This window comes from Bombyx mori, chromosome 19 (assembly GCF_030269925.1).
Source record: "Bombyx mori chromosome 19, ASM3026992v2".
Lineage (NCBI taxonomy): Eukaryota > Metazoa > Arthropoda > Insecta > Lepidoptera > Bombycidae > Bombyx > Bombyx mori.
The window spans coordinates 4,140,123-4,162,596 of NC_085125.1; the positions used below are offsets into that span (position 1 = coordinate 4,140,123).

Sequence of the window (22,474 nt, forward strand, 5' to 3'; positions counted from 1 at the left end):
GTTTTGCCAAATGTTAGTTATATGATACAGCATGCTTGTACAATCTCTTGTACTTAAAAAAACCGGTCTGGGTATGTATGAATATCTTTAAAATAGTTATAGAATAAGCCTTTTGAATGCCGTTCTAGAAAAAGAGGATGAATCCAGTCTTTTCTTTGATTTGCGTTTTTACGAGATAAAGTCAAAATAGCTCGACGAAAGGATCACAAATGGCTGTCGATTGGCTGCTCAAATATTCCGGCCACCGCAGCCTAGTGCGGGGGGAGCCTAAGCTAACTGCGTGCGACGCACACGTGTCCACCAGCTCGCTTCATAGTAAATCGCTTTCGCTTGAAGCCACGCCAACCAGGACACTGCTGGGTGCGGTAAGCACCGTCACTTTAGAAAGGGATTCAATTGCAATTTACTGATAGTAGGACCTCTTGAGTCCGCACGGGTAAGTACCACCACCCCTTCTATATCTGCCGCGACGCAGTAATGCGTTTCGGTTTGAAGGGTGGGGCAGCCGTTGTAACTATACTGAGACTTTAGAACTGATGTCTGAAGGTGGGTGGCGCATTTACGTTGTAGATTTCTATGGGCTCCAGTAAACACTTAACACCAGGTGGGCTGTGAGCTCGTCCACCCATCTAAGCAATAAAAAAAAAGTTAGGTGGAATAGTCATAAGCAAAATAATAAGCTCCAACGTTAGGCGCATTGACATGACGATGTCGTCTCTGATGTTGTCTCTGACGACCCACTCACTATACGTACCTTAGTATCAATTTTCAAATAGCTCAACTAATTATTATTATTTAACAAATGATCAGCAATTTCTGAAGAGGTAAATTTTTTGCCCCAAATGAAAAAAAAAAGTTTTTTTTTTATTTACTTTATTTTTTTAGTATAGCCTACCATATTGGTACCTATACATGTTGGAATACAAACACTTTTTTTATTTGCCGAGTAGACATGAACGGAAAAATAAAATGACAAAAGCACTTTCAAAAGTATCCAACTTAACTTTTTAATTCGTCTGGAAATAAACAATGAGATATCAAAATGAAATTAACTACTATGGATATATTTAACATAGGTACGCTTACAAGAATATAAATAATATAATATAAATTCATAATATGTTGAAAATTGCTTACAAAAATTTTCATCTTATTAAAGCTTCTAAATAAAATAAATGTGTAAACAAATTCCTTACAAACCAATAAACAAAATACATGACCAGTTATTTATCACTTGTCTTATAGAGAACAAAACAATCTACTCTTCAAAAATGCCTTTGATTCATAAATTCTTTTTTTTTTTGAGATTTTTCAACATATAGATAACATATCTAAAGGTATCTAGCTAAATTTAATACAAAACATAACATTTTAGTATATATGTGGTCAACAAACAATGAGGAAATCATTGGAAATTCATAAATGCCAAAACATAGTTCATTTTTATGAACATTAATAACATTTTTTGCTAAAAACTATAATAAATATATACTACTCGATCAAGTACATACTAAAATTTATTTCTGAAATATTTATTTTAATATTATTAAACAATTATTTTAAGAAATTAAACGCACCATTCGTTTTCAGTATGTTTTAAAACATCGATTTTTTTAATCGATATCTTTAATACTCTATCTCTTTTTATGGCAATATTTAATTGAAGTCGTAATCTGTACACGATTTTACAATACTTTCATTTCATTTTTATATAAAATAAATAAATACTGTTCGATAAAGTATTTTTCTAACAAGGCCTTATAAACTATAGAGTAAAAATTATAATACATAACAAATTTCAAAATCTTACTTTAATATCTAAGAATATGAATACAATACTAAAAGGTATGATTTAGCCATATTCGAATTGTTACATTTTGCAAAAATATATATCATCGCATTGTATATTAATAATATAATATTGTACTATAACATCGATAAATCATGTTTATTTTTTATCGATAAAAACAACGTACGCTAGTGAGTCAATGGGAGCTGAAATTAAATACAAATTTAAATCGTAACCTTCGACCATGTCAATAACAATGTGTTGACATACCGGCCGACATGTTTCATTGTTACTTAATAAATAAAAATAAATAATGCACAGTCAATCGCGCTCCTAGGCGGTACAGTATCGCTGGACCACGTGTATTCGTATCTAGCGATGCACCGGTGGTCGAATCCCGCAGGCGGGTACCAATTTTTCTAATGAAATACGTACTCAACAAATGTTCACGATTGACTTCCACGGTGAAGGAATAACATCGTGTAATAAAAATAAAACCCGCAAAATTATAAGTTGCGTAATTACTGATGGTAGGACCTCTTGTGAGTCCGCACGGGTAGGTACCACTGAAAACGGATGTTCATATGCAACGCATTTAATTTGTACATTATTTTTTTCCCTACCTATTCACTGGTAGCCTGAGAGGTTGTTCCAGCGACTCCCGGACGAGTGAGCTCACGGGCTCAGCCTGAGAAATTTTGCTAACAAGAGTAAACTTGCACAGTGGGCTACAAAAGTGCATGGACTGTCAGTAAAAAAAATGTGTATTCATAAAATTATCGAATTTTATGATTTAATCTCATTTATTTAGCGTCACCTATCGACTTTTATGATTTAATCTCACTTTTTTTTTTAAATTGCCGTTACATTTATTACTACCCACGTTTAGAATACTATTACATATTATATATACTACTATAATACAGTTTTCGTAGTCGTGGACAATTGAGGTTAAAACTCGTTATACGTAGACATTTGAATAGAAAATGCGAGATTGAACTGTAAAAGTACTTTTAATTATATCTACGACTCGCGCAAACCCACGAGAATATGATATTCAGAGATTTTTAGGATGCAATGGATCGTTCTCAAAACAGAAAAAACAATGTTCTACGAATAGCAACACAGGATTTTAGTGTCGACGTCACATCGGGCCTCCCGAAACCACGGACGCGTTGGTTAGCTGATTAAACACTATATTAACACGACAATATATTACTGAAATACATTTTGTCGATCGCAATTATTTTGGCTGTCACTCTGAACTAGTTTAGGGGCATTAACAGATAAACAGTTTAAATATTGACTATATTTAACCCTTTAACTGTCATGTAGGTCACCGGTGCCCTATGCGGCGCACTGAAGTAACTATGTAGATTTCTCTCTTTGTTCTTCTTAGTAAGGCGCCGAAATATCTGGTAGACTCTGGGAAAGACGAATCCGAAGATATTGACAATGAATCTATTTTAAGAGACCTAAAAGACTAAAATATACATTAATAAACAAAAGAAGGCAAAGTCAAGCAATCCAGGCGCTTAGTAACAGAAATCGATATAATTACATTAGTGCGCCGCGTAGGACACCGGTGACCTACTTGGCTGTGAACGTGTTAATATTCAGTTAGGTATAACAGCACACAGTCTGCAAGTTTAATTTCAGCTCCCCAATATAAAATCGATAACTCGATATCGATGCGTCGTCTCACCGAGTCGATACGCGAGCGAGTCTGGACTTGTCGAAGGCGCAGATGGCGTGCAGCAGCGCGGAGCGGCCGGCGGGGGGCGGCGCTCCCTCCGCGGCACCCATGTCTGCGCCTAATTAAAAAAGTATTTTTTAGTGGACCGAATCGTGAATCTAAATCATTCTCGAATTCGCTGGAACGCATACAATAAATTTCATGAAAATCGGTCCACCCGTTTAGGAGTTCCTGACCAAATGGTAAATCGTCGACGTCGCCCAAAACACTTCATTTCGGATCCTCCCGATCCACTCACTAACGGTGCTTTTAGGTACCCCAAACACCGGTCATCGTTCTCGTCGAACCCGTCGCTTGCGACGAAGGGCTCGACGAATAAAATAACACACAGACAGCCCACTGAGTTTCTTGCCGGATATTCTCAGTGGGTCACGTTTCTAATGCTGTGGTAGATTCTGCGAAGCACGGCTCTTCGTCAGGTTTGAGCCCCGAGAGCTCTCTTTAAGTTATTATATATTTTTATTTATATAGTTAATAGCTCTCGGCCCGCCTGATGTTCAGTGGTAAATATATACACATCACATGGAAATCTTTGAGTTGTGTAGTGTTACTGGTGTATACCATTCTTCATGACTGTTTCGCGCAGAAATAGTTAGAATATCGCTCGTAATATGTACACGTGGTATTGATCACCACCCAGAACCCATCAATCCAGAAAAAACACTTACACAATATTTGTACTATCTATAATACTTATGGGACTATATTGAGACTAATATTTCTATTATATGTGAAAGTGTAGAAAATACATAATACCCGAAAGAGTCCGTGTAAGGTAGTGTAACAAAACCTAGAGCTGACCTTGTGGCGGGGGCGGCGGGGTGCGCTCGCGGGGCGCGGGCGGCGAGGGGGACGAGGCCGTGCTGGCGCTCCGCACCGTGTCCGCCAGCGACGACGTCGACTTCCAGATGCTCTCGCGCTTTTTCTATAATTTTTTTAAGGGATTTATAACCTGGTAACTAAGGCCTTTAGGCCAAGTCTTATTTTAATTTTAATGAAAACTTGCAAATTAATGAAAAAAATAATATTATGAAATGAAATGAGATGAGATGAGATGGGATGAACTATAACCTCGGTAAAATGGTGGTCATTTACTGAGACTTTTTCAGTGGACTTTTTGAAGGATCCCGAGAAGTTACGTTCAGCGGTTTTGTTTCATTTTCCCACATTGGTGCACTTTCACAGATATGAAACAGTTAATAAACCACCGTTATTACACATTTAAACCTAAAGAAACACTAAATAGACAAAATAAAAGAAATCACAACACTTCACTCCTCGCGTTCCCGCCAAAAATCCCCTTTTTCTATAAACCACTAAAATTTTTAGACTACCCTCGAAAAAAAAATAAACAAAAAAAACCAGCGATAAATAAAATTAAACTATTTTTCCGTCGCAATCCAACGGTGATCCGACATATAAGTTTCCGTCTTTGTAACAAAGTACAAAGAAAGCATAATATTTAATATGATAAATTTATTGACCATAAATGGACAGGTACAGTTTCGGCTGACCGACTCGACGATGCAGTAATTAGCGCAAATGACCGTTGAATCGAGGGTCGTGGGTTCAATTCCCGTATCGGGAAAACATTGTGTAATGAACATGTTTGTTTGGTCTTTGCTTAGGTGTTTATTACCTATACACATATGTATATATTTAAACATATATAACTGTTTATATCAATTTTCTGGTATTCATAACACAGGGGATCCTATATTGGGGCCGGATGACCGTGCGTGATTTTTTCTCAGTTCTTATTATATAATTATTATTATTATAAAAAATCTGCATAGTCCACAGAAAGACACGAGGACAAAGTCACAACTGCGTTGAAAATTTTTCCAAGAAATAAAATAAAAAGGTATAAAATATATGCGACAGTAAATGAGTTCAAAAACAAAAATTAATGCTGATGACAGAACGTTAATACGTTAGTTAATAGTGCCACTCACCATTCTTTTTTTCTGTTTCTTCATTTCCTCTTCTGAAGAGAGTATTTCTTGGATCCTGACTTCTCTCTTTGCGCTTCGCACCTACGTTCAAAGATACATTTCTAGCATAGGTTCAAATTCAAAACTTAACACACAATCATATCAAAGGTTCTATAGCTAATAACGATCTCTCTCAGACAACCACGTAATATTGCTTAAAAGGAAACATTGACGTAATATTTGATATAATTTAAAATTCTTGGTAGCACAGAGTCCAATCTTTAAATCGCAGAGTGCAAGCAGTTACGAAATAATACACTAACACACTTTTATATATTAGTATTAATTACGTCGATGTTTTAGAATTTATTATCGAAATCACAGTTTTCTTATTTTATTTTACTTCACGAAGTGACAGACATTTCTTCACTTATCTAGTGACACCTCATGTCACTACTTTCTATGTATATGTTTTTCTTTTGATAAGGAGTTTCTATACTTTTAACTCCAATAATATTAATATATAATAGTTGTTATTAATCATTTATACAACAAATATGTTCTAAAATTCTACAACTATTTTTTTTTATTGCTTAAATGAGTGGACGAGCTCACAGCCCACCTGGTTTAGTGATTACTGGAACCCATAAACATCTACAAAGTAAATGCGCCACCCACCTTGAGATATAAGTTCTAAGATCTCAGTATAGTTACAACGGCTGTCCCACCCTTCAAACCGAAACGCATTACTGCTTCACAGCTGAAATAGGCGGGGTGGTGGTACCTACCCGTGCGGACTTAGAGAGGTCCTACCACCAGTATAAAAAAATATTAATTTTCATCAAAAATACATCGACAAGTGAGTTTCCTTTGAAATCTTTAAAACGAATCACTACTCCATACCAGTTTCTGTTCTCGTTTTAATCTCGCTTCGGCGCTAGAGACGGCGGCCTTCAACTCTTCCTTCAGCTGTATGGGGAACTTGAGGTGGATCTTCTCGTCGCGCGGCGCCACCGTGAGGCCGTTGAGGGGCGCTTGGCAGAAGAACGGGTGCCGGAGTAGACTGTCTACTGTCGGCATGCCGTGCTTGCAAGCGTGACTTGAAAGGCACATGTGTAATACTGATTCTGTCAAAGAGATTCAAATGGTTAACATACTATAGAGCAGCGATGGGCAAAGTACGGCCCGCCGAGAGTCCATCCATCCTAAATATTCTAGTCAGTATTTTGTCGCGTAAAATAAAATCTGACGTTTATAATTGAAAATCTTAGAATTTTTAATAAAAGCTCCAATTCGTCAGGGGTGTTTTGAGCATTCATTATCTCATAATTAACTTGCCATCATTATAATTATCTCGGCAGTCTGTCACAGGTATTAGTTTATTTATTGGAAAAAATCCCCATTCTTTTCACCTATCTATCACATGCCTAACAAGGCGTAATAGAAACAGGTTTTTTTTTTATTGCTTAGATGAGTGGACGAGCTCAAATTTATTGGTGTATTGAGTGGAGGTGGTATTTTGTTTATTAAAAATCTTTAATACAAAATGATTTTTTTTCTATAATTCTGGCCCTCCTCTAGAATTTCTTAAGCTTTGTGGCCCACCATTAAAATGTTTGCCCACCACTTTGCTATAGAGGTATCTATCACACAGTTATGTAATAACAAATCGAGAGGTGAAATTGTCATATATCGAGTAAAAATAAAATTAAAAATAAATAGTCACATGATAAGTTTCTGAATATATGTTTGTATGTTGATGCGTCCTTTATTCGATTTAGTTAGAGGTTTTTACACACTATGCAAACTGACAATATCGAGGAGTGAAACGCTATTTTGTTTAAGCGACATTTCACTGGTGGTAGGACCTCTTGTGAGTCCGCACGGGTAGGTACCACCGCCCTGCCTATTTCTGCCGTGAAGCAGTAATGCGTTTCGGTTTGAAGGGTGGGACAGCCGTTGTAACTATACTGAGACCTTAGAACTTATATCTCAAGGTGGCTGGCGCATTTACGTTGTAGATGTCTACAGGCTCCAGTAACCACTTAATACCAGGTGGGCTGTGAGCTCGTCCACCAATCTAAGCAATAAAAAAAAAACACTTAATACTCGTTATTTATCTTTGTAATTAAAGGTGCTTTTTATTTGGTAATAGCATTAACGGTACGGTGTGTTTAATTGAATTTCAATTAACTTTACTCCGTTCAAATAGTTGAAGAAGATTTTTTGTTATGATATATTTTCCAAATTTTAAATTTGAAATAGCTCTCCTGTAATTTTTTTATATTTTTTATTGCTTAGACGTGTGGACGAGCGCACAGCCCACCTGGTGTTAAGTTGTTACTGGAGCCCATAGACATATACAACGTTAATGCGCCACCCACCTTTAGACATAACCTGCCTTCGCGGCAGGAATAGGCACGGTGGTGGTACCTACCCGCGCGGACTCACAAGAGGTCCTTACCACCAGTAATTACACAAATTATAATCTTGCGGGTTTAATTTGGTGAGTGGAAATCAGAATGTACATACCTAAATCCATATTGATTCCGTCGGGGAAGTAATCGCAGTGGGGGTCCTCCGGTGCGATGGCGAACGTCATCTCGTACAAGGTTCTGCCGAAGCAGTATACGTCGATGTCTTCGGGGGTCGTCACCCTCCGCAGTTCGAGTAGATAGGGCCGGTACAAACAGGGCACGCCGATAACAAAATTCTCGACCTCCATTAGCAGAGCTCTTTGGTTCTCTATTGCGATGTTGCCGGGATGGATGTGACCTACAATTTGGTAGGTTTTTTTTTAATGGCGGTCGTCGGTACGCAAACTTAATCTACCATAGATTGGGGGGAATTTTCAAATCCAACACAAATTTTCATTGGTTTTTTTTAGGCTAATGATAATTGTGTTGTGATTGTGATGACAATCGAAGAAATCAAAATCTAATATCCAAGACTCTTTTGTCAAAAAAATTATTTATAAAACAAAGCATTTAGAAGTTACGGATGACGGTCTCTTTGTTGCAAAAAAAACTTTCAATGTTGCTTTTATTACTAGTTTCTCTTATTCCGGCTGGTTTATCAAATGTCATCAAATTTCGAGCAGAATAACGATCTTTATTGTCTTATAGTAAAAAAATATATATTCGAATTGTTCTTACCGTGTGGTAGACCTTTTTCGTGTAGAAACTTTATTGCTTGCAATATCTGATAACCATAGTGTGCGATTTGTCCGGTCGTGAATGGTTTCCTTATTTTCGGGTTGCCATACTTCATTAAATAATGTTTACTGTATTCGGTACCGTATAATATATCTCTCAGACTTCCGTTCTCGTGTATCCTTCTAATAACGTAGGCACCATTTTCTAAATTATGTATAGCTAATATTTGGTCTATATAAGGGTGCTAAAATTTACAAAATCAAAATCAAATTTATAAGATTAACAAAACCATAAAAGCACTATAAATATATTAATTGGTCTAAAGGGTTTGAATTTGATCGTTATTTTATACAAAATCACTTTTATGTAAATCTATTCATGAAATTATGGAATTAATTACGGCACTAAATAAGCAGTATACGGGGGGTACAAATTAAAAAGTGCATTTACATATATTGTAATGTTTGTATATCAGTGGTATACATTATTAAAACACAACGTTTCACAAATTATATTACACGATATTAAAATTATAAAATATAAGCGTATGCTCGAGGCAAAGGGAACTTAAGTTATACAGCATGTTTGCGTTTGTTAAAAAAATATGTTTGATATATCACCGATTTTAAAAAAATAAAAAAATATATTCAAAATCAATCCAATTTATAACCGACGCCCAAACAACAAAACCAAGACGGGAAAACAAGATCGGGGGTCCATTGTCAGAACAAAACATACTTCAGCAACCGAACTCATGAGTTTACCACTTCATAAAATAGTTACCGTTGCCTCATGGACACAAATGTGAATGTCTCTTAAAACTTGAGATTTGAAATGCTTTTTGGTACGGTAATCCCTAGCGCTGCGGGCTCACGCTGCCACGTCCACACAAATATAATAAAAATCCCAAAATACAATTACCGAAAGATTTTGTAGGCTCTTGAAGGCAGTCTGCAAGTCTTTATCGCAGAGATATCTATCCGGACCGTAGTGCTGATACGAAAGTAAACAATTAGTCTTGCTACTAATATCGGACATCTGAAATATACATATGATTCAAATTAAATGAAATGTCACGAAATTAACGAAAAGAAAACAATACATGTAGGTGACGAATTCAATTTTATCGAACCTTTTTCTAGAAACATGATAGAATTGAACCTTAGAAACAGTTTTTTATAGCGTTTTGGTAGTAGTTTTATACTGGGTGTTAAGAGATCGCCTCCGACGAAAACGAAGACTGCTGATAGCCTTGAGAGGCTATTTCAGCTTCAGGTGAGCTCACGACGCTCAAACAAGAGTGTTGCTAACACTGACCCTAGCAAGAGCAGTTCTTCGCAGAATCTACCACTGGATCGGAAACGCGACCCACTGAGAAGATCCGGCGAGAAACTCAGTGGGCTGTCTGTGTCTATGGATTAATTCGCTCGTCGAGCCCTTCGTCGCAAGTGACGGGTTCGACGAGGACGGTGACCGGTGCTTGTGGTACCTAAAAGCACCTATGATAGTACTAATGACACCTTTGATGCCCTTCACTTCTCGATATTGTCTGTTTGCATAGCGTAGCAAAAACCTCTAACTAAATCGAATAAAGGACGCGTCAACATACAAACAAATGTGTAGATGTTTTTTTGCCTTTGCAGGCAGATGAGCACACGGCCCACTTGATGGTAAGCGGTTACCATCGCTCATGGACATCAGCAATGCCAGGGGCCGGGCCAAGCCGCTGCCTGCCGTTGTCATTATCATATGGCAATTATTTTTTATTATTATTTTTTTACTATATTTATCTCTATGCACATAAATAAATAAATTATGAGCCACTGAATATTAACCATACAGGTTTCGTATTTTTACTAATAGAGACGCATTAACGTTTTTTTTTTTCTTCAAAGTTCATCGACTTCCATTTGCATACAAATTACTTGGATACGATAACAAGTCTTGCAAGTGTATTTTTATCTTTACTGATAAACTCTGCGACTCAGCAGAATGTAATATACAAATGTACATAAAAAAAACAATAATTTTAATTTTGATTTTATTAATATTGTCGATATGCATCGTCGCAATTAAAACAAGTTGGCTACTATAATCAATGTTTTGTATATGTGCTCTCAAGGTCTCAACGTCAATCCTGTCGCCTAGTATGAGATCGAATTTGTTGGGTAGGCCTATCCATAATATAATGCTAAAACTATTCGAAATCATTTCTTAAGAACACAGAAGACACTCAAAAAGTTTAACTTTTAATTGTATCTGATGATTAAAGCGTCATTATAGTCTCAAGGATAAAAATGTCTAGGTCCATTTGATTCAAGTGATGCAACTGTATGCAAAAGAATCTTCTTAAATATTGTTTAACTAGCAACCCGCCCTTGCTTCGCTTCGGAAACTGTAATTTATTATTGATTTCGCCACTACATAATGGATGTTATTATACATATAAACCTTCCTCTTCAATCACTCCATCTATTAAAGAAAACCGCATCAAAATCCATTGTGTAGTTTTAAAGATTTAAGCATACATAGGGACAGACAGATATAGGGACAGAGAAAGCGACTTTGTTTTATACTATGTAGTGATGAAGAAAACATCTTACACCGCTGAGTTATAATGACGAAAATAAAGCACATTTTAATACGCACCAAAAAATAATGTTTCCTTATTCTCCATCCAATATCAGCAATGGGTCCTTTTAGTTCATAGCGCAAGTCTCCCCTCAAGGCTATTGACACGGTCTGCAGAGATTGCTCTGTAATTAAATAACTAGGTTTCAAATATTGATAGCATATCGACGCTTGAAAGGCAAAAGTGACTAAGCGACAATGCGTGAACTTTACGACTAATTTAAAGTTGAAATACCTAAAAACAAAATTTATTTTAACGAATCTAGCTGTAGTAGAATCTAGCTAGTAGCTGTAGGATTGAAATTATTTTAATAGACCTAGAAATATTTTTTTTTTGGCATCGAATATGGTTATTGCCTATCATTTATGTAAAAAGTAGTTATTGTCGCTTAGTCAAACGTCGATATGAACTTAATTCCTTCTGTCATTTCACTAATCAGCTTATAGCTTTAAATGTTAATTGAAAAAATGATTGAGTTAATATCTATATGCAAATAAGGAAAGAGATCATCATAGTAATATCAATGTATAACTAGATCGAGAATGCCCACAACACATATAAATCAATGAGCATTTATTATAGTACTTCAGTACACAAGACATCATTACTGTTACATTCTTTCATTACTATATTCTGTTCTGCACAATCCTAACACACCTATTTATCTGGTCAAGCACTTTAGGTACCTGGTGCCTAGCTACCCAGCTTGCAGATTTCTTATCCACCCATTAACTGATATGATGGATTTTTCACTGTTTGTGCAGTGCAATTGCAGAATCCTCTCCTACATTATTTATGTTTTAGCACTGTCATTTTTAAGGAATAAATTTATTTTTATTGTATGTATTTATCGATATGTATTTATTTATTTTTATGTCTGTTTATATAAAAAAAAGTTATAGAGAGATATGATAACATGATAATAACTTACAGATAGAATAAAACCTCTTTTTTATTCTGGTTTTTATATCCTTTTTGCTCGGAGTTAAGAAAACTCTTTAAATAGTTAATCTTTGTGCATATTGTCTTACTTGTAAATACTTTCTTGCTTTTGGTATTATAATTCTGTACATATTAAAAAACTAGTTAAATATTATACATACCTGAGATGGCTAATGAATAGTTGTTTGGATCTAGAAAACTTCTCACTGACAATGACAATGCTAATATCTGATGTTTCAGCACTTCATTTAAATAGTTCTGAAACAATTATTATGATATAAATAATTGATTATCTAAATTCAACAGACCTAAACCTCAATGTCCTCCTGAGGGGTATCACACACATGAAGAAATTGTTGTGGTATAAAGAAGCAACATAACATGTCAGTGGTATTATTGTATCCACAAGTGCCTAATATTTACTAATAAAAAATCCTGTCAATATTTACAAATTCGCATGAATGCTAATTTTGCTGGGTAATTAATATATTTCAATTTTTTAGTTCTAAAGTTTTGACTTAGTTCTCACTGCTACTGTATTTATATATTCCTTACCTGCAATGCCACTTGTCTTTCTGCGATAAATGAAGGCTGCATATTTCCTATGAGTTTTTTAGGTGGGAGAGGCAAATCTATATTGGATTTCAGCAGTAATGAGTGTAGCGATGCAAAATCACTATATCTACGAGATACATTCCACATATTTTCTTTGACGGGGCCTCTTTGAACCCTAATTATGTATTCCTGAAGTAAAATTCAAAGAATTAACTTTTCAATCACTTTTTTGTTTGCACACATGTGAATGATGTCATATAGGACCTTTACATTGGAATACATCAGAATATTCACCTGCACTTCATATTGATTGAAACTATTGTATTGTGATAATACTGACACATAATAAATAACAGTGGGAGTTGATCAAGAGGCCAATACACAACATAGTTTAATATCAGAACTTTTTGTCTGTTCTAATTTATCACATACTTAATCAATATTGTGTTTATTAAAATTAAGACTTAGTGGAAAATATTTCAAGTACAAGTACAATTTAAAGAGTTTTCATATCATCATATACGTGAGTTTTAAGCCAAAAACCATATCATACAAAAAGTAAGATCTTAATAAGTAAATTTAAATTTTCTCACTCTTGAAAATATTAATTATCCTAATATACATATTATTATGCGATAAGTTTAAATTAGATAGACCTTGACAATTTAATTTTATGATTTTTGCTTACGGTGTGTTTGTTAATGTTCTGAGCATTTTCTATGAAACATGTAATTTTCGCTGTGTCGTCTAATCTCCATATGACGGACGACGCATTCTGCCACAAAGCCATTGCCGGTATTGCAGATTCATTTAGTTAATTACAATAACAATAATACATTTTTGTTGAATTTCACTGAAAAAATAGTCATTTATATTTGGAACTTCGAAACTTATCAAAAGTTGGTCTTGTTATTTTAACACACTGTTACACCGATTGTTACTTAAAAACAAAGACGGCATCCAAAGACCAAAAAGTAGAAAAGTATGTAATAAATGATTTTCTGTTTCTGTTTAGAGCAGAGCTTTTGATTAGAATCACCATAGATATTTTTTTTGTACAATTTTCCCTTTTTAAGAAAGACAAGAGGTCTAAGCCCATACAGCCAAATCTGTTCTATATAATTTCTGAACCACCATAGATAGTAATTAGTAGTATAAGTAGAGCTTTTCTCGAGGAGAAAGGCAATGGAACAAAGCCATACAGCCAATTCTTAAGTTTTACATTTTCATATTTCACCATAAATAATACACTTAATATTTAGGAATAATCATATACTACATACCATAGTTAATACACTTATTAAGACTACAGAGTGATACAATAGACTTAAACTTAACACATTATTTTATGATTGATGGATTACCCGTTGCCCGGAGGCCTTTCCAGTTTCACCTGGATGGTGGGCGAGCAAAGGCTCAGCCAGGAGGGGAGGGATTTGCTAACAACTGCCCGAACGCATCTACATCTACAACCTAAATGCGTCACCGACCTGGAGATATAAGTTCTAAGGTCTCAAGTATAGTTACAACGGCTGCCCCACCCTTCAAACCGAAACGCATTACTGCTTCACGGCAGAAATAGGCGGGGCGGTGGTACCTACCCGTGCGGACTCCCAAGAGGTCCTACCACCAGTGATTACGCAAATTATAATTTTGCGGGTTTGATTTTTATTAGACGATGTTATTCCTTCACCGTGGAAGTCAATCGTGAATATTTGTTGAGTACGTATTTCAATAGAAAAATTGGTACCCACCTGCGGGATTCGAACACCAGTGCACCGCTACATACGGATGCACCGGACGTTTTATCCTTTAGGCGCCGACGATTGCGAAGGTAATGGACGTATCGCCATTTTCATAGTTCGTGACGTCTACTGTATAGCGTATCTTCATCAAAAGAAATCCCATAAAAACAGCATGGCTGTTAATGATGTCTGGGAAAGAATTCAAAACTCTTTCTCTCTTCAATGTTCTATTGACGAATTAAAAAGGAGGAGAAATTCGTGAGACATTCGTAAACAAGTGTAGGAGCGCAAGCGGGTTCGCAAATTGAGTATGCGAACCCATTTGCACAGTTGCTAAGTTTGCGAATGAATGTTTGACGGTCCCTTCACATGCGAGCGAACATTCGTACAATGTACGAATATTTGCCCGCATGTGAGTGGCCGGCATTACAAATGCTATTGCTATTTTGGTGGGCTTTTGAATTGTAATTTTTTGCTTTTAATTGAACATTTTTGCAATTTGACAGACACTTTTTAATGTATTGAGATGGCACTTCGTAGTACTACCCTCCGTAATTTAATCTATCCGTGGAATTGTACTGACTAGTGTAGTCTAGTGCCACTGTATAATACGGTAATGGTATGTATTGGAATAAAACACATATATACCATAGACATTAAATATTAAGTGTATTATCTATGCCATAGACATTGAGGAAAAATCAATACCTACCTATGTTATGTCATTTCCGGTTCTACCGCAACGAGTCGCGAGCGGAGTAACTGGCTTTCCGTCTGCCACAATTATAAGTTTGTGAAAAATGTCGCTGATCTCCGCTCGTATTGCTGGCTCTGTAGCCAGGCGCTTGCCTAATGCTGCTACCCAGGTATATTTTCATTACAAATAAGCATAAGAACACAATTCTCAGGTGAATATCAAAAATCGGCCGGTTAATGTAACCATCAGAATGTCGGTCGATTTTATCTTCAATTGGCTTTTTTTTTCTATTGCCTATACGTTCTTTAACTAGAATAAATTCATCTTCTCTATTTTTATAGTGTGCGGATACTAAAAAATTAAATTTTAAAAAAATATCTGAAAGATCAGTGTTATGTAATAAGTGGGCGATCGATGTTCTATGTGATTGCAGAGATTAAAATTATGGAAAATAAGAGTACTTGTGGAAAGTGTTTATCAAAATTAAACTGTGTGTTTTATAAAAGGTGATAAGTTACGTGACATAATTTTGTATACCCATTTGGTTATGTCTGCAGGTGTCAAAGGTGGCGGTGCCCGCAGTGGCCGTGGCATCTCGCAAACTACATGTCTCAACCACCCACAAAGCTGCCGAGATCTCCACCATCCTCGAAGAGAGGATCCTTGGAGCCGCGCCCAAGGTCAGTTTTGTAGTATTACATAAAAGTGCTTCTACTATATTTCGTGTTGATCAGGTCATAACCACCATAATTATTTAAGTCAAATGAATTATTGTGTGTTAATTAGTTTTGTTTAAAATTGGAATAAAAAACTTTTTTGCTAAATTTAAAATACGTCAACAGCTGATTCTGACAAGTGATTCAATAGGAAGAACTAAGTTTGTTTATTTCAAATATAAACATTTATAGGTTCATTTTAACGAATTTTGTCCATTTAATAAGAAAAACATACATAATCATAGTTTAAAGCTTTTTCAATAGTATCAAGTTCTAAAAGGTTATGGATTCAGTCATGAGAATCATTATAGTTTGTCATATTTTAAGCCATGTTCTACTGTAAGTTTAATTCATGCAGGAATAAATAAGTCTTCATGATTAGAATATCTCTGCAACTCAATGATAAGTGTTACCTTTTTACCATCATTGGACTCGAGTCATGTCTGTGGTCAAGACAAAATCCTGGAGTAAATACCAATCATTCCAGATATATGCATCTGGCATATACAATGAAACAACAATATTTTAATTTTTTATTGAATAGATATAACTGCACTGCACCAATCTTGACACATAAGATAGAAGTCTCAATTATATGGTGTAATGACTAAATTGGAATGCACAACTAAAGAATACTACTTACCTAAGTAGGCTCTACCAACTTTTTTATTTTTATTGCATAAATGGCTGGACGATTCACAGCCCACCTAGTGTTAAGTGGTTACCGGAACCCATAGACATCTACAATGTAAATGCCGCCACCCACCTTGAGATATGAATTCTAAGGTCTCAGTATGTGTGATTATTGCAGTTATAATATTTGCAGTTTTTTTTTAATGATATCTTCATTGTGGTTTTGTTTATCTGTCTATGGAATTTGATTAATAGCAACCAAATTGTACATGAACATTAGGCATTTCATCCTTAAGGTCAAGATGAATACTTGCAAATATTATGAAATTATAATATAACAATTGTGGTTTCGGTACCAGGAGATAGAAGATTATAAACGTTTTTATTGTGAGCTTTAAATTTTGTGGAACAGGCTGATCTAGAAGAGACTGGTCGTGTCTTGAGCATTGGTGATGGTATCGCTCGTGTTTATGGCTTGAAGAACATCCAGGCTGAGGAGATGGTGGAGTTCTCCTCAGGCCTCAAGGTTAGTAAATAAACTAAAATATATTTCAAGAAATGATGCTTTATAAACTGTTTAGGTTATTTCTAATAAATAATTCATAAAATAAGTGTTGAAAATTATTTACACAATTGAATCATAGACTATCATAATCATAAAGCTGTAAAAACCATAATTTAAGTTTTTAAATAAAACTCGAAATTTAATCGTTACAAATACTAAATTATTAAAACAAAAATTATTTTCTTAGGGAATGGCCCTTAACTTGGAACCTGACAATGTGGGTGTGGTAGTATTTGGTAATGACAAGCTTATCAAGGAAGGAGATATTGTCAAGCGTACTGGTGCTATCGTAGACGTTCCCGTCGGAGAGCAGATCCTTGGGCGTGTAGTAGATGCTTTGGGTAACCCTATTGATGGCAAGGGACCAATCGACACGAAATCCCGTATGAGGGTCGGTATTAAGGCGCCAGGTATCATTCCCCGGGTGTCTGTGCGTGAGCCTATGCAGACTGGTGAGTTACTTGATTTAAATCTGTATAAAGTATATTGCTGTCACCTCTTCTTTATTAATAAATTCTGTTTGCCACATTTGCTTATTAATAAATTGTAAAAAAAGAATTGATGCAAATAATTCCATAAAAAAAAAATTCGTTTTTCCAATATGAAAATTTACCAAAAACAAGCACTTCACTGATTATTAAATATTTTGATGTTCAGGTATCAAGGCTGTTGACTCTCTGGTACCAATTGGCCGTGGTCAGCGTGAGTTGATCATTGGTGACCGTCAAACTGGTAAGACTGCCCTGGCCATTGATACGATCATCAACCAGCAGAGATTCAACAAGGGTGAGGATGAGAAGAAGAAGTTGTACTGCATTTATGTTGCCATTGGACAGAAGAGGTCTACTGTAGCTCAAATTGTGAAGAGATTGACTGATGCTGGTTTGTACATTTCATTTAATGAACATTTACAATGTGCTAGAGTTGTTTAAAATTCAATAAATAGCATAAAAAAATCATTTAAATCACATAGTATCAAATAACTTAGTAATAAAGATTTTTTCTTAGTCTGTCTTTGTCTATATAATATTTGTTTTATTGATATGTAATTGATTTAAAAATTAGTTTGTCCCAATCCTTTGTTAACTTTTGTCAAGATTTTACAGCATTCCTTTGTAGCAAAATCAAAATATTGTATTTAATTTTACCATAATTAAACTTGATTAATACTCCAGGTGCCATCAACTACACAATCATCGTGTCTGCCACCGCTTCCGATGCTGCTCCCCTGCAATACCTGGCTCCTTACTCTGGTTGTGCCATGGGTGAATTTTTCCGTGATAATGGCAAACACGCCCTTATTATCTACGACGATTTGTCCAAACAAGCCGTAGCCTACCGTCAGGTACAATATCACCTAATACTGTTTATAATGAAATTTATATCAACAATAAGGTTTCAAACCATAGTTCTTTTTTTGTGTACAGAATAAGACTGAACAGATTTATTCTTTATTGTTTACAGATGTCTCTACTGCTGCGTCGTCCCCCCGGCCGTGAGGCTTATCCTGGTGACGTGTTCTATCTTCACTCCCGTCTGCTTGAGCGTGCCGCTAAGATGTAAATATTCAAAGTTGTTATAAAGATAAAACTATGATGTAATATGACTTAAACTGGATAATATAGGTTAATTTTTTTATTACAGGAATCTATGCCAAGTCCGTGAATAATTTGAAACCAATTATAAACAAATTTCTAACTTAAAAACTTAAAATCACAAAGGAAAAAGTGTTCCCTTTTTTCTTTCTATTCTGTAATGTGATAAATGTATTTATAACAGGTCTGACAAAATGGGTGGTGGCTCCCTGACTGCTTTACCTGTCATTGAAACCCAAGCCGGTGATGTGTCAGCTTACATTCCTACCAACGTGATCTCCATCACTGATGGACAGATCTTCTTGGAAACTGAGCTGTTCTACAAAGGTATCCGACCAGCCATCAACGTCGGTCTGTCTGTATCGCGTGTCGGATCTGCTGCTCAGACCAAGGCTATGAAGCAGGTGAATATGCTAAAAATTTTAATTTGCATCTCACAGGCTAAATTAATGTCTTGCAAGTGTAAAAAAAAATTGTGTTGTACTAAGGCAAAATGAAAAGTCTTGTTTGTCATGTGATTTTTAGGTGGCCGGTTCCATGAAGCTGGAATTGGCTCAGTACCGTGAGGTCGCAGCTTTTGCCCAGTTCGGTTCTGACTTGGATGCCGCTACACAGCAGCTGCTCAACAGAGGAATGCGTCTTACTGAGCTCCTCAAGCAAGGACAATATGTGCCCATGGCTATTGAGGAACAGGTAATAAAATATAAAGATTCGAATAAATTGAGGTTTTTGACTCTCATAAATGAAAAACTCTAAATATCATCATTTTGATTTTGTTTTGTTAAAATACTAATGGGATTTATATATGCATAGGTCGCCATCATTTACTGCGGTGTCCGCGGTCACCTCGACAAGCTGGACCCCTCCAAAATCACTGCCTTCGAGAAGGAATTCACTCAACACATCAAAACTAGCCACCAGGGTCTTCTCTCCACGATCGCCAAAGACGGTCAGATCACCCCCGAGTCTGACGCCTCCTTGAAGAAGATCGTCACAGACTTCCTAGCTACTTTCACCCAATCGCAGTAAACTAGTTTACGTAACTTGACGTGTGACTGATCTCAAAACTCGAGTTTGTAGAGCAGTCCCATATCAAATTAAAAGCTTCGCCTGACGGAAGTACTGCTGTAATGTCTACAGTACTTTCATGAGACGAATAGTAGTATAGCATTCATATGGGCTGTATTGAATGTTGATACAATCATGGAATGTATTTATCTCGTGTTGGAGCGGTTATATAACAGTAATAAATGTCTTACACACTATGTATTATTTTATTAACTCCTAACCAACCAAAAGTCAGGTACTACTGATAAAGCAATAAACAAATAATAAAAATAAACGTTGAAATTATGGATTTATGCATTTTAAGTTCCCGGTAGGAGAAGGGCAACAAGCATTTGTGATTGGTCATGTGACCTAAATACTCAAGGGCAGCTGCCATCGCAACGTTGAAGTGGCAGTGGGCAGGACACATTGCTCGTTAGAACGGATAGCCGTTGGGGCCAGAAAGTTCTTGAGTGGCGACCGCGCACCGGAAGAGGTAGTGTGGGTAGGCCTCCCACAAGATGACCGACGTTCGCGGGGATCCGTTGGATGCGGGCAGCGCAGGACCGGTCTCTGTGGCGAGGCTTGTTGAAGGCCTATGTCCAGCAGTGGACGTCTGTGGGCAAGAAGCTGCCATCCTCTACTCTTAAATGCTATGCGCATTGTCTATGGCAAATGCCAGACAACGCAAGACATCAGGCGGTAGCTCTAATGGGCTGCTTTCCTTATGCCAATTTATTGGGATAATTAGCTATTATAGTGTAAAACTTTGGTGTCCGTCGAAAAGCGACCAATTAGGGTGGTGTAGTTTCATATATAGTGCCCAAAGTTAGGTATCTTTTTTTTTTAACTCCATACACCACTCCATTTGCAACTGCTACGCTTGGTGGCTAGGCTAATGTTATTGAAGTGGGCTTTTGGGTTGTAATCTGCCGCTTTCAACTTGTCTCCTATATAAAATTAAGTCCTTACTTCCACCCTCCGTGTGTACAATAAATACGTATTGTTACGCGCTGGGGTTCGGGATAAATAAAAACTTCCAACGAAGTACAAATGAAAACTCTAACACTTTTTTTTTTTTTTCTATTTAACACTTGGAATACTTTACAGTTCGTAATTCTCTTCTTCCACTTTCGGTGATCTGTTCGCTGTTTCGCTTCGAGTAGAACCGCTTACTAACTGCCTTCGTCTTTTTTTATATTATTATTACTACTGGTGGCCCGGAGGCCCATCCAGATTTACCAGGACAGGTGGGCGAGCAAAGCTCGATGCCCGAGCGCCACCGAAGAAGACATAACAACTCAAGAGCAGCTGCGAATGAATCTATACCGGATATAATGAATCTACTACCGGATAGGAATCGCGACCTGCTGAGAAGATCCGACGAGAAACTCAACGGGCTAATGCATGGATTAGGTTGCACGTCGAACTCTTTGCCGAGTTCGACGAGTACGGCTACCGGGATCCCTAAGCCTGCTCCTACCGTTAGAGCTGAAGGTGTCTAATGCAAGAGTTGTTGGATCTGATGGATCCGTAAGGACGTGACTGCCTTTGTGTCATCTCTGCAACGTCTTTATAGTCGATACGACATCTCTACAATTATCGAGAACATTCCGAGAAAACCAGTGGTTTTGATATTCGTTTATGCTATTCGACAACAGATGGCGTTACTCTTACCGGCGTAACAGTATAACGATTTTATCTAAAAAAGTTCGATGCTTAATACGATTGGGACACATTCTTCAATCGTTCGATTCATGACGGTTCCTTTAATCTTTAAGAGCATTCGCCGAATCTTTAACTTGAACACGCATCGATTTGTAAAAGTCCTGATCCCGGGAGGAAGCACATTCCATAGCAAAACAGACTGCACGTCAACGAATAAGCTATGGAGGGAATGTAGGGCCCGCTTGTGGCTGGAGTGAAAATATTGAAAAGGGAGGGAGTTAGATAGAAAGGCAGGTTGGAAAACAAGTAAAGAAGGAAGAGTCGTCAGTGCACGTAAATTATGACGCTAGCGAATCTATAGAAGTCTGAGCCACGCACGACCGGAAAGTGGATATAGTGATGATGAAATATTCAATGAATTATATTTATAAATAATAAAAAGAAATCGTATGCAGTAGGAAGGTCTGCATTCAGGTCAAAATAACAACCCCTGTAATCAATTATAGGAAAGATCAGAGCTAGTACGTATAGTCTTAGGGGTCTTATGGTAAGTCTTAAGGTAACTCTGATGGTAAGAAATTCTTGAGGCAATAAAGAAGACGAAGAATATCAGAGGTTTTCTGTCCGACGCTAGATGTGTTCTCGTTGCAGCCACTGCAGTGGTGGCACTTCGGCATCGGCTCCCTCCGGGCGACGAGGTGTAGGTAGCGACCGAAACAGCCGTATCCCGTGAGCACCTGCGTCGCTCGGAAAGTGAGACGTCCTCGGTCGCGATTCACCCAGTCTGAGAGGACCGGGCGGATCGCCTCGACACAGTCCGTCGCCCGTAGGCGGGGTCCGCCAGGCGGCGAGACCACGCCTCGAGCACGGCACGCCGAGATTGAAGCTTCCGCGCTCGAACTTCCGCCATGCCGGGACGCAGCACCCTGAAGCGGAGATCGCATCGCCACGCGTAATCTGCAGCGAGCGCCTCCGCTTCCAGGTCCCAGGGAGGCGTCCCGGCGAGCACGCACGCCGCCTCGAACGAGACGGTGTGGTACCCGCG

The 22,474-nt window shown here is 37.2% G+C and overlaps 2 protein-coding genes across 3 annotated transcripts; one reads left to right on the forward strand and one right to left on the reverse strand.

Moving 5' to 3' along the window:
- Window positions 1-979: 979 nt before the first annotated feature.
- LOC101736025 (PX domain-containing protein kinase-like protein) lies at window positions 980-13,809 on the reverse strand. 2 transcript variants are annotated; one of them, XM_004933448.5, is made up of 11 exons: window positions 13,452-13,809; window positions 12,764-12,952; window positions 12,370-12,466; window positions 11,284-11,390; window positions 9,556-9,672; window positions 8,635-8,878; window positions 8,012-8,254; window positions 6,383-6,606; window positions 5,501-5,581; window positions 4,347-4,470; window positions 980-3,603 (listed from the first exon to the last, which is right to left on the reverse strand). In XM_004933448.5, the coding sequence occupies exons 1-11, from the start codon at window positions 13,551-13,553 to the stop codon at window positions 3,491-3,493; spliced, it is 1,641 nt and encodes a 546-aa protein (XP_004933505.3). In that variant the 5' UTR covers window positions 13,554-13,809; the 3' UTR covers window positions 980-3,490. The 2 variants fall into 2 exon arrangements, with proteins under 2 accessions (XP_004933505.3, XP_062529916.1); XM_062673932.1 differs by lacking the exon at window positions 13,452-13,809 and adding an exon at window positions 13,058-13,312.
- Window positions 13,810-15,248: 1,439 nt separating this feature from the next.
- On the forward strand, window positions 15,249-19,979 carry LOC692926 (ATP synthase). Its single transcript, NM_001046768.1, is given in 10 exon segments — window positions 15,249-15,374; window positions 15,763-15,885; window positions 16,967-17,080; window positions 17,307-17,571; window positions 17,777-18,001; window positions 18,295-18,464; window positions 18,584-18,678; window positions 18,899-19,118; window positions 19,240-19,407; window positions 19,528-19,979. Coding segments are annotated over 10 exon segments (1,662 nt in total). The 5' UTR covers window positions 15,249-15,308; the 3' UTR covers window positions 19,744-19,979.
- The last annotated feature ends 2,495 nt before the right edge of the window (window positions 19,980-22,474 follow it).

What these genes read in the sequence shown, in the direction of transcription:
- LOC101736025 (XM_004933448.5), bottom strand. Translation starts at nt 13,553, where the DNA reads ATGGCTTTGTGGCAGAATGCGTCGTCCGTCATATGGAGATTAGACGAC. An exon ending in CTATTCATTAGCCATCTCAG is followed by an intron (nt 11,391 to 12,369) that starts GTATGTATAATA and finishes ATTTAATTACAG; the next exon opens with AGCAATCTCTGCAGACCGTG. An exon ending in CGGAATCAATATGGATTTAG is followed by an intron (nt 6,607 to 8,011) that starts GTATGTACATTC and finishes TCTCTTTGACAG; the next exon opens with AATCAGTATTACACATGTGC.